The following is a 13009-nucleotide window of genomic DNA, read 5'->3' on the forward strand; positions in this document are numbered from 1 at the left end:
CCTTTGGACTTGCAGCTATTGTACTGACAGGACAAAGCTAATGGTGGGTTCCAGACCACCTAAACTGAACCGTGGTCCACCCTAGATTATTGGGCATTCGCTTATTAGACATTGCTGTTATTATCGAGGAAGTCCTGAAAGCCCATATTTGATTTTTTTTTTAAATGTAGTTTAAGTTATTAATTTGTTTTACTGTCTTAAGTGTTCTCCCTCACTGACTCTGCTCAATCTGGTGGATTATTCATTTTAAATTAACACAGTGAGACTGCATAACTGATTCCCAAAGCTAATGTGAAGCAAAGCTTGTTTAGGAAATATTTAGCATGTAGTATATTGTATACTCTATATATATATAATATACTATATAGTAAAGAAAACACAAATTCCAACAAGAAAGCCCTAATGAGATGGTGGATAAAGATGAGTTCTCGTTATTTGCTCATAAACAACTAACAAATGGCAGATGAGAAATATCTGTTCTGGAAATCAGGTCCTTCTGTAGTGGAAGAGCATACTGCTGAAAACGTGAATATATTAAATTCCCAAAATTAACAATATTCAGAAAATTATACCATTTTTTCTATGCATACAAACTATAGATAGTTTCAATATAGGGCAGTTAGAGAGCTAAAACTGCCCAAAAATACACATTGGTGAGCAAGGTATGTTCACGAACTTGAACTATGAAACTCATAGTCTGCAACAGAGATCTTCATCATCTTAGTCTCCCTTCTGACTCCATGTAGATAGATAGATAGATAGATAGATAGATAGATAGATAGATAGATAGATAGATAGATAGATAGATAGATAGATAGATACTTTATTAATCCCAAGGGAAATTCATATCATATCATGTAATGATAGACCTAAACTTTGTCTTATCTTCAGTTATTCTAGCCAACAAAATCCCAGGACTAATAACTAAACACTTGACATGGTTATATCACAGGTGGTATAAAGAAGTCTGGTAATTAACATAGTTTCACCAATTTTGCAATTACACTTTTTTATTCTGTTTTCCTTTTCACTTTATGTTTTCACATTGGAAGCTTATAAATTGTATGATTCTATTGATTGTTCATGTTCTCCTCACTTTGTATAGGCAGTGCAAAAAAACCCCAAAACTTTCTTGTCTCACAGAACAAGCTTGACAAAACCATTCCCGGCTCAGATAACCGAAGAAGTCTTTAACAGTCCTTAGGCTTTCCATGTGGCTGACCTCCACCTGTCTCGCTGTGGCACCTCCAAGTTGCCCCTGTATCCGTATCTCTCTCTTTGGAGACACTTATGCCCCTTATTAGATGGCTTAGTCTTTTGAAACCATCAGGCCTTTTCTGAGGTTCAACTCACCAATTCTGCAACATCGTTCCTCTTAAAAAAGTTAGGGGGCACAACTTTCATGTGTGGCCTTTTACATAGTAAACAATTTTATTCTGAGATAATGATGTAATCCAACAGATAAAAGAAAACCAAAAAAAGTGATTAAACAATACAAAACAATTAGATAGTTTCTAAAGAGAAAAACAAGTCACTGTAATTTAAAAAAGACCTGTGACATTTATCCTAAAGATTAGATTCTCACATGTGGTGTTACAATTTGTACGCTTATACTTTATCATGTTTTCATAGTGGGAAGTTGGTGAAGTGATCTCACTTTATAATCGCATATCATCTACAAGGAGAGTGTCAAAATGTTTCCTCACTTTTTTTAACTCTATTTATTAAGCATTTGAACAACAAATTACGAGCACTTTTCTACATAGTCATATCAACTTTTTCATACCCAATTGCTACTCCTCCTCCTTTCACCATTTACAATAAAAGTATAAAAGTGCGAGAACTGTATGAACATCCTTTGTATTATTGTGTCCATTGTACAAAATGCATACATTATTTATTTGGATATTATGAACTATGTGCTTTACAGATATGCATGGTTTCTGAAACACATACTATAACTTTCTTTAATAAGTTTCCATGTTTGCTAGTGACATTTCTGTGTGACTTTGGCCTACTCAACACTGCTCAGACACAAGAACATTTTCACTGCCCATCTTTTCCCAAAATTGTCTGTCCCAGGTAATTATCTGGCATTGAGCGTTTAAAATTAACTGCTATGACGTGTAAAACAGCCAAAAAGAAGAAAACCAAAAGTTTTTTTCAAAGACTGAAGATAGGATCAAAAATAGCAGAAAGACTTTCGTATGAGTTGTGACTTGTTTTTCAAGCCAGAGGGTTTAACTATAATCGTAATTGGAAAAGAATATTCATTCACCAAAATTCTATTTTACCAGAGTCATAACTCTAAGATGAAAACCAAGTAAAGACAAAAGAGCTGCCAGTCATAAACAAAGCACAGTATCAAAGTCAAGTCCATCAAACCAACTCTCTGGTCAAATCCATATCTCAGACAAAGGGGCAGTTTTAATCCACTGTAATTTGTAAGCGAGTCTTTGTGATGCAAATCAGCAAACAGGCAAGACCACCTAGCAATCCATCACCCAACTGTAGCAGCTTCTGAAATGGTGAAAGGAAAAAAAGCTCTCAAATCAAAGAAATGAAATTCAAAGTCATATATATACAGTCTGTGGTGGGCTGACGCCCTGCCCAGGGTTTGTTTCCTGCCTTGCGCCCTGTGTTGGCTGGGATTGGCTCCAGCAGACCCCTGTGACCCTGTAGTTAGGATATAGCGAGTTGGATAATGGATGGATGGACATGGAGAGAAAATGCAAACTTCACACAGCCAGGGGCTTTCATGCCTAGAATGATTGAAATGGATTTGTGAGGAGGCAACTTTAACCACTGTGCCAGAGTACAGCCATATTAAACAACTTATTGGGAATTTGTATACAATATAATGTTAGACTCTCTAACAATTGTCATGAACAACAAAAAAAAACAGCTAAAATGACACTTTATACCCCTTCTCCTCAAAAACCATTTGAGTTTATAGTACTGATCATCCTTCTATATAAAAGCGGTCGGGATTGTCCTTCCGTCCCGTGAGTGCTACGCAGGCGCGGAGTTTCACACACGCCCGTCCATTTTGCAATGCACGATGGGATTTGTAGTTTCGTTTTTCCAGGTAACAGATGATTTTCTACTCCAGACTGTGCGAGATCTTCTTCTTCTTTCTTACTATATAAAAGCGGTCGGGATTGTCCTTCCGTCCCGTGAGTGGAAAGCGTAGCGGTATTCTGCTTATCACAGACTTACTACTTGAAGCAACATGATGTGAGCAGAGTTCTGGTGCTCCCATCGTTCCCTTGCTTTTGTGCGTGATTCACTGGAAAAATAGACAAAATGATGTCTCTGGAAATAATTAATGTTGATGGAGTATAAATGCCTCACCGCGTAGTAAATATCAGGGGGGTTCAAAAGGGCGACCTCAATATAGAAAAAAAGTTTAAATTTCATCACAAAATAACAGAAACTACGAGTATTAAAGTAATACCGCTCAAATGCAATATAACCAAATTAATGAGTTTGTATAAAATATCAAATTGATCTACATATTGAATTGCCTTAAGAAGTGCCAACTTAAAAGTCGGTCGCCTTAAAAGGCGGGTCAGCCTAGTTATGGAATATTCTCTGAATGTTAAAGGCAGGTTTTTTTATAACAAAATAGAAGGATTCAGTAGCTTTGTTATTTTGTTAAGTCAAAAGTACAAAATAAGATTAAGCGGAAAACAAAGAGACATTTAATGCAAAAAAGGGCTAAAAGACAAGAAAAGAGTTACGCTGAGGAATTTTTCAATTGTTCATACAAAAGAAAGTTCTCGAGAATGACATTATTGCTGTAAATAGTAAGTTGCTCTTTTTCTAGGCCAGATCTCATGCTGAAGGCTCTAAAATGATATCTCAATGATCAAAGTTTTAGTCACCTTTCTTCTTATCCACATCATGAACAGGCCACTTGAAGCAACTTTTGACTGTTGGGATTTGAAACCACGACAGCATGTTGAAAGTACACCGTGCAATTCAAGAGAGTTAAGACAGAGACGAGACAGTACCGCCATAATAAACTTAGCAGCATGGTGGCACAGAGTGACATTTACTGCATTTTCATGGCTCATGTTGCTAGCAAATGTATGATTTGTCATGATGTTGGTTAATATCTGGCCATGAATTGCATTATATAGTACGTCACAATTTTTATGCAGAGCAAAGTCACCATAAGCAATTCAGTCCCGGGAAATCAGTGAGAGGTGCAGTTTCTCTCTGTGCCTTCAGTGGACTGGTGACCCATTCTGTCCATTACCTCCCCATCTGAGTCAGACCTTCCACACAAAGGTCTGACCTTTAGCCTCAGTTTATGGGGCAGAGCAGCCTTGAGATCCAAGCCAGGAGAAATATTATCTCTCAAGACCGGAAGCAAGGGTGCTGCTGGGACTTGCTGCTCACACTCGTCATCCAAGGGCACCTTCCCGTGAGTTTGCCGTCCACTGAAACAAGACGGTAAGGAGGCAGGATATCGAGGATCATAGTACTGGAGCCAAGGACAGTTAGGAAACTTGCTTAGAAAGTTGCAGGTTGGCATGAAAGCTGATCTATTCATGGATGAAGACAGGGAGAGTGAGGAGGGGTGTGACATGGCAATGTATTTTGGCATTATACATGGAGTGCTGTTTCTCACTAAACAGGAAGGCGTACTTCCCATTGAAGGTGCCATGTACCAGTCATCCCTGCAGACAGAGCTAGCTTTTTTGTCCAGTAGGTACTGTGCATCCGTTTCAGACTGCATGCTGTTGTTGAGATGAAGCGACTGCATATGCTTTCCATAGTCAGCTGGGCTTATCACCCCAAAACGCAATTTGAGAGACAGCAGTTCAGATCGCAAGCACAGGTTCTCCTCATTGAGTGCATGTAACTTGGACTCCATCACAAAATCACTGACACGCCTCTTCTCCCTTGAGCGCTTTGCTGCCTCGTTGTTCTTGCGACGTTTCTCCCAGTAGAGAGCATCTTTCTTCTCATCTGGAATGAACTCACGCTTTCTTCGAGAGGCATGAGAGAAACAGGGCTGTATGTCAACATCCAGCTCTTCAATTCGGTTTCTCACATTAAGTGATCTGTTTCTGAGTTTGGTGTGCAACACAACAGATGCCTCCATCGCCCAAGCTGTTAAGGGTGGATCAAATAAACAAATATAGAAAAGTAATGAAAAGGAGTGTTGAGTAACCAGCAAATCAAGATTAAGTCAGAGTCCGAATAACATGCTACAGATGAGTCTTTGTGGAATTGGTCTTTCAGTAAACCAATAAAAGCATCGTAGAGGTGGGTGGGAGACAAGTCTTGCCTTGCTTACTCCTTCTCCTTGCTTTCTCCTTCAGGCTTTTTGGCTTCCTACCAACACCGAGTTCTTAAAGCAGGGTCATCCTGAATCCTTCTTTGAAGCTGCCTCTGAACAGCGGTCCCTGTTAGTGAGCAGCTTTGTATAGTCTAAAAGAAGAATGAAGGCATTTCATTAGAAATCAAATAAAAGTATTTAAATTACAAGGTAGAATATTCAACTGCAATGTCCAAGAAGAGTTCACTAACTGAGTTTGTTTCGCTGGCAAATCCACACCACCCCACCAATTTAGGTCCATTTCTACGGGAGGTGATCTGAAACTGTTTGGATCAGCTCCGAATCTCTTCTCCCTTGCCCATGACACTGGCAGAAAACAGAAGGCATTTTTTCCCTACCAACCAGACTGAATGCCCATGGTTTGAAGTCAATAGATTAGGAAACTGATAATCTTACTGTTCTTGGGAGTCTTCACTGCACTCTTTCTATGAGCCACTTCCTAAGCATTTGCATGTTTCCCTTTGACCTACACTGTTCTCTTTCCAAAGGTGGAAGCATGCTATTCAGCTTACTCTAAAGGATGTGAATTATACTGTTAGGGGTACATTTTAAAAGACATGCTTCTGTTCCAAGTATATTTTATAATAATGGTTTGATAAGCTTTGAAGGGATATTTGCTCATAATGCTGTCAAATGGAACTTCCTGCTATTATTAATATGGAGGATTGCTCATGCTAAAATAATTGAAATACATGTAAAAAGTAAAAAAATAAAGTAACCTCTTGGATGGATTGATTTTAACCTTTACTTACAGATTTATTTTTGTATTCATCCATTATATTTCACTTTGGCCTCTCCATTTCAGTTTGGGCATTTCCAATTTTATATAACACTAGGGTACCCCACAACTGCGCCCACGTAGTCAGGGCCGGATTTAGATGAAAAGAGGCCCTAGGCTATTCCACTTATGAGGCCCTTTCACCTCCCATTTTTAAGTTTGTTCAAATTGCTAACAATTTGAATGTAGGCCCCTCTTGATCTTTAGGCCCTAGGCTGAAGCCTAGATAGCCTATAGGAAAATCCGGCCCTGCACGTAGTACTGAAACAAGACAAACTTTAAAAATCTATTAAAAAAAATGTAATTCTGGCCAAGTGGAAGGAAGGTACGCTCCAACGTCAAAGTTGGCACTGTATCTTTTGATGTTCAGTTCTGACGTGAGAGTGTCCCCATTGTGGGGAGAAGAGCACATGACCGTGATATCTCTGCCAATCAGCAGCTACCCTCTAAAACACACGCAGCTCTGATCTCTCTCTCAAATCCGTCTAACATTACTCCTTAACAATCTGTAGGTGATAATGTCTGCTGAACAAACAGGTATCGTTAGCTAAGGCAAGGTACACTCCAACATGTGGCGAGAGGTAAACCGACTCGAACAGAGGCTGGCACGTGAGCGAGAAGGGCCCAGTTCCCCTCGGCTCGCAGCCTCTCTCTCAGATTAGCGTGAATATATTACTCCTACAAGCAAACTATGATACTTAGAATCAAACAGATTGTTCAAACAAATTATAGAAAAATCCAATCTAAATCCATTAAGCAGTTTTCTTGTGAAAAACATACAGACAGACAGACAGATGTTGGATTTTTATATATTTACTGTTAAAAAAATTAAAGGAACACTTTAATGTAATATTGAAAAGAAAAAACAAATAAATGTGTTTTCATTTTTCAGTGTATAAAGTGCACATTAAAAAAGGAATTACATAATAGTAAGTAAAGCATAACATTGTTAAACTTACATAATCCAATTCAGAATAACAGGGAGACCTCATGCAAATACAGTCATGCAAAAGTTTGGGAACCCCTCTTAATTCTTTGGATTTTTGTTTATCATTGGCTGAGCTTTTAAAGTAGTAATTTCATTTTAATATATGACATGCCTTATGGAAACAGTATTTCAGCAGTGACATTAAGTTTATTGGATTAACAGAAAATACTGTATGCAATATGCATCATAACAAAATTAGACAGGTGCATAAATGTGGGCACCCTAACAGAGATATGACATCAATACTTAGTTGAGCCTCCTTTTGTTAATCTAACAGCCTCTAGACGCTGTCCTCCTATAGCCTGTGATGAGTGGCTGGATTCTGGATGGAGGTATTTTTGACTGTTCTTCCATACAAAATCTCTCCTATTCAGTTAAATTTGATGGCTGCCAAGCATGGACAGCCTGCTTTAAATCATCCCATAGATTTTCGATGATATTCAAGTCAGGGGACTGTGATGGCCATTCCAGAACATTGTACTTCTCCCTCTGCATGAATGGCTTTGTAGATTTCGAACTGTGTTTTGGGTCATTGTCTTGTTGGAATATCCAACATCTGCATAACTTCAACTTTGTGACTGATACCTGAACATTATCCTGAAGAATTTGTTGATATTGGGTTGAATTAATCCGACCCTCGACTTTAACAAGGGCCCCAGTCCCTGAACTAGCCACACAGCCCAATAGCATGATGGAACCTCCACCAAATTTGACAGGAGGTAGCAGGTGTTTTTCCTAGAATGCAAAGTTCTTCTTCCGCCATTCAAAGCACTTTTTGTTATGACCATATAACCCAATTTTTGTCTCATCAGATCAAAGCACTTTGTTCCAAAATGAATCTGACTTGTCTAAATGAGCATTTGCATACAACAAGCGACTCTGTTTGTGGCGTGAGTGCAGAAAGGGCTTCTTTCTCATCACCCTGCCATACAGATGTTCTTTGTACAAATTGCGCTGAATTGTAGAATGATGTACAGATACACCATCTGCAGCGAGATGTTCTTGGAGGTCTTTGGAGGTGATCTGTGTGTTGTTTGTAACTATTCTCACAATCCTGTCATGTGCCACTCCTGCATTTTTCTTGGCCTGCCAGACCTGCTGGGTTTAACAGCAACTGTGCCTGTGGCCTTCCATTTCCTGATTCCATTCCTTCCAGTTGAAACTGACAGTTTAAACCTCTGAGATGGCTTTTTGTAGCCTTCACCTAAACCAGGAGACTCAACAATCTTTGTTTTCAGATCTTTTGAGAGTTGCTTTGAGGATCCCATGCTGTCTGTCACTTTTCAGAGGAGAGTCAAAGGGAAGCACAACTTGCAATTGACCACCTTAAATACCTTTTCTCATGATTGGACACACCTGTCTATGAAGTTCAAGGATTAACAAGCTCATCCAGCCAATTTGGTGTTGCAAGTAATCAGTATTGAGCAGTGACAGGCATTCAAATCAGCACAATGACAAGGGGACCCACATTTTTGCACAGCCAGTTTTCCACATTTCATTTAATTTCATACAACTAAATACTGCGTTACTAAAAATCTTATTTCAGAAAACAACCCTGTACTCCGATGTTACTAGGAAATGAAAGACACACCACTATTATCCTTTTTGTTGAAAGTAGAGTCAATTATTATGCAGGCTGAGAGGGGTTCCCAGACTTGTTCATGTAACTGTAAGAATTTCAATGAGACAATAATGACCCTATACATTTATTAACTTATAAGTGGAGGCAGAAGCAAGCCTCTCTGTGAATCGCCACCTTATTGTGGTAGAGGGGTTTGTGTGTCAATATGATACTAGGAACTAAATTGTTCAAGGCAATTGCTTCATATAGGGTCAACCAAGGAAAAGATGTCCTTATTGAGGAACCAGACTAAGCATGGTTCATATTGACCTCTATGAAAAGTCAAATCAAGGATTCAGTAACCTCACTCAGAATAGGGAAAATGGGGCCCTGTTCTGAAGTTAGGCCTGATGAGGGAGCTTGTCAACAAGTGCCTGGTTATCTGACCTTTAGTCAAGGGGCCCAACCAGGTGTAGTCTGAGGAGGCAACATAGGGCAGTCCTCCAGTGGGCCCACTGCCTGCAAAGGGAGTGAGTGATAAGGGTCTGGTAAATTATGGCTAAGGTGGCAGTCGAAGGCAAGTGCCTTGGCGGACTGATCCCCAGCTACAAAAACTGACTGTTTGGACATAGAATGTGACCTCTATGGCAGGGTAAGGAACACGAGATTGTGCTAGAGGTAGAGAGGTACCATTTAGATATAGTTAGGTTCACCTCAATGCACTACATGGGATCTAGAACTAACCTCCAAGGGAGGGAATAGGCTCTATTCCGCTCTGGAGTTGTCACAGGAGAGAGGTGTCAGGCGAGTGTGGATGCACTGATAGCCCTCCAGCTTGGTGCGTGTATACTGGAGTTTACCCCTGTGGACGTCTCTTCAGCACTGCATGGAGGTCAGGGACAATGCCTTTAGATAGGGAACCTGGGGTGGTAGTCCCTGTATTTTAGAAAGGGGAATGGAGGGTGAGTTGCAGCTTCAGGGTTTCACACTCCTCAGTCTCCCTATGAATGCCTATACCAGGGTTCTAGAAAGGAGGATGCACCTGATAGTTGAGCCTCAGATTCAGGAACAATGCAAATTTCATCCCGGGCCTGAGACACTGGATCAGCTTTTTATTCTCACAAAAATTATGGAGGGTTTGGGGGAGTATGCCCAACTAGTCGATATGTGCTTTGTGGACTTAGAAAAGGCATTTGACCACATCTCTCAGAAAAACTGTTGCTGTCTATTTAATTCCTGCGCAACTGTACTGCATTCACAATTGGAGAGTAAGCTTGGATCTCATTGCCATAAGTATGTCAGACTCGTTTTCAGTGGGTCAGAACTGCTCTCCATCATTCTTCTCCTCTGCAGCAAAAGGAGCCAGTTGATTTGGATGTCTCCTGGACGCCTTCCTTTTCGAGGTGTCACAAGTATATAGAACCTCTTTATCATAAAAGTGCTAAATGTCTGATGGCCAAATGAGATTAAAACCTTTTTAAGTGCCTGCTAAATATTACAGATCAATGTGGTAGATAAGAAAGTATCATGTTTGCCACTGATCAGAGCTGTAAAGTTGTAAAAAAAAAAGGGTCAAATATTCAGTTCAAAATATTAATTGATGATGCTTTGGACTTTATGTGTTGTCACAGGAGGCTGGGGGTCAGACTCAGCCAAGACGCCTGGAAGGACCAGGAGGTGGTCTTTACGTCCCCCAGGCCACGAGGGGGCAACTGCCCTGGATGTTGAGGGGACCACGGGGAAGGAGCAAGAAGGCTCAAGCCCAATGGAGCCCTTGACCACCGCTAGGGGGTGCCCCGAGCGCTGTGGAGCCTGGGAGATCGACACTTCTGCCACACCTGGGAAAATGGGGGAAGATCCCTCCAGCAACAGTGCTTCCGGGTGAAAGGGCAGCACTTCCGCCACACCAGGAAGTGCTGCTGGAAGAGTACCATCAGGCACCTGGAGCACATCCGGGTGGGAATAAAAGGGGCCGCCTCACTCCAATCAAGGAGCTAGAGATGGGAGTGGGAGCAGGACAAAGCCCCCGTGAGGAGAGGAAAGACAGCCCATGGATAGGAAGAGAAAGGTCTGTGGAGGGTAATTGGTGCTGGGGGCACAGTGTGTTGTGTGGGACTTATTTTGTATTTAATAAACTTGTGTTTGGACAAAGTGCTGGTGTTAGCCTGATGGTGTTCGGACCCAAACTCACAGTGTCAAAGTGTCTAAACTGATACAGGTGCAGCTCAGCGTATCTCACATTGGCTCATTCGCCTTGTGATCACCTTCTCTGATACACCATATAGATCTGCAATTTGTCGCACTTTTAAAAGCGTTATATTGACTCAGCTGGAATTTCAACGGGGCGGCGCGGTGGCGCAGTGGGTAACGCTGCTGCTGCCTCGCAGTTTGGAGACCCGGGTTTGCTTCCCGGGTCCTCCCTGCGTGGAGTTTGCATGTTCTCCCCATGTCTGCGTGGGTTTCCTCCGGGTGCTCCGGTTTCCTCCCACAGTCCAAAGACATGAAGGTTAGGTGCATTGGTGATTCTAAATTGTCCCTAGTGTGTGCCTGGTGTGTGTGTGTGTGTGTGTGCCCTGCCCGGGGTTTGTTTCCTGCCTTACGCCCTTCGTTTGCTGGGATTGACTCCAGCAGACCCCCATGACCCTGTAGTTAGGATATAGCGAGTTGGATAATGGATGGATGGAATTTCAACGTATAGACATCCAGTGCAGGTAATAAGTCCATAGCACCAATTCTTCAATGTTTTTACTTTCTCATATACGAAGTATAGGGAATGTGCTGTAATCGTCCAAAGATTCAATGTCGAGATTTTGATGAATCTCAGCATTTAGACCTCTGAATTTCTCGTAAAACAAGTATATGGAAAGTATTGGAATCCTCCAAAAATTCCATTTTGAGATTTTGATTCAACTCCCTGAGTCTGAAAATACCATTTTTTTGGAATTCTGTCTTTGTGTCTGTCTGTGTGTGTGTGTGTGTATATACAATAACTTGAGGATGCTTTCACTTAGGTCAACCAAATTTTGCATACAGTATTAGGTACAAAGCGTAGATTTCTTTCAACTTTTGGGCAATTTCCGTTACCCAGAAGTGATATTTTACCTTTTATTCATGCAGCTGCGCAGTCCGATTTATTCAAATTTACTTTTATAATAATTGTTCAATATATTATTAATTTGATTAGATTTATTTTTGATGGTTATTTAATTTACATAATATAAAAACATAATCATTGTCTTATGGTTTACTATTCAAATATCCATCTCCATATCTGAGTATACGAGAAAGTTGAGGGGAGACCACTCCCGATTTTTTTAAAATAGTTTCATCGATATTATAGTCTAAAAGGGCTTCCAACATTGGAATTTCTTCTGACATCAGGGTTGTCCTGCCTCTTGGAGTTCCATCCACAAAGCACAAGGAAAATAGGAGAACACAGTAGTACAATACATACATACCAAATAATAAACGTACCGATATTAACAAAAATACATAATGACAACAGACACATGAAAAATAATACATTAAAATTAACAAATAAGACACAAAAAGAAAAAAAAAACAACCCCAGTTGTAACATAACAGCCATAGAAGAATAATTTGATTGACTCCACTTACAATCTGGTTTTCATGGAGTGTGTCACAAATGGCTGCATGCTGAGTTGCACAGACCAAGTCACCCTGTGCTCAGAAAAGTTTATAGATTCTGCAGGGAATTAATTCATACATACTTCAGATTCAGTAAAGATATATAATCCCTCCTGTGTGGGTGGGTGGGTGCCTTTCCTGGTACTAACACGGCCCAAGAGGTATTCTTACTAAATGTCAAAACCACCACAACTAACTCAGTCCAAAGAGACATTAGCAAAGTCAAAGTCCTCCCATACTACTGTACTTCTTACTAAGGGTAGATATGGTCTGAACAGAAATGGTGAAATCATTGAGTATTGTGATTTTCCTAACATGCTCCTTCATTGGTCAAAGATATGGAGAGTGCCTTGCGTTTGGAATACTGTGTTGGTGGCTGCCTGTTAAAAATGGAGGCTCAAAGAGGTGTTCTGGTGACTGAGAGATCACGTTTATTAGCCTCACTGGGAAAGTTAATACTGGGGGACTGGAATGCATAATCTGCTTGATTGATGAACATCAGATCCAGCAGAAGCAATGCAGATTCCATTCTGTCAATGAATTTTGCAAATCTCTCTACATCTGCTTTATGGAAGTAGACCACTGGACTGCCATGACATACCATTTGGTTCAATGCACATTTTTAGAATGTGTATTGTGTTTGCATTTCTGGTATTATCTAGAGTCTGATGAAGTGTGGGA

The 13009-nt window shown here is 40.5% G+C and overlaps 1 protein-coding gene across 2 annotated transcripts in view; it reads right to left on the minus strand.

The window, feature by feature from the left end:
- Window positions 1-3681: 3681 nt before the first annotated feature.
- Window positions 3682-13009, minus strand: part of LOC120537754 (nuclear factor interleukin-3-regulated protein-like) — a 76960-nt gene continuing 67632 nt past the window's right edge. For both annotated transcript variants that reach the window (XM_039766924.1, XM_039766923.1), the window contains one exon: window positions 3682-5445. In XM_039766924.1, coding sequence (XP_039622858.1) covers window positions 4202-5116 — 915 coding nt within the window. In that variant the 5' untranslated portion in view covers window positions 5117-5445 and the 3' untranslated portion in view covers window positions 3682-4201. The remainder of the gene's footprint in view (window positions 5446-13009) is intronic.

The sequence above is a fragment of the Polypterus senegalus genome, chromosome 10 (genome assembly GCF_016835505.1).
Source record: "Polypterus senegalus isolate Bchr_013 chromosome 10, ASM1683550v1, whole genome shotgun sequence".
Classification (NCBI taxonomy): Eukaryota; Metazoa; Chordata; class Cladistia; order Polypteriformes; family Polypteridae; genus Polypterus; species Polypterus senegalus.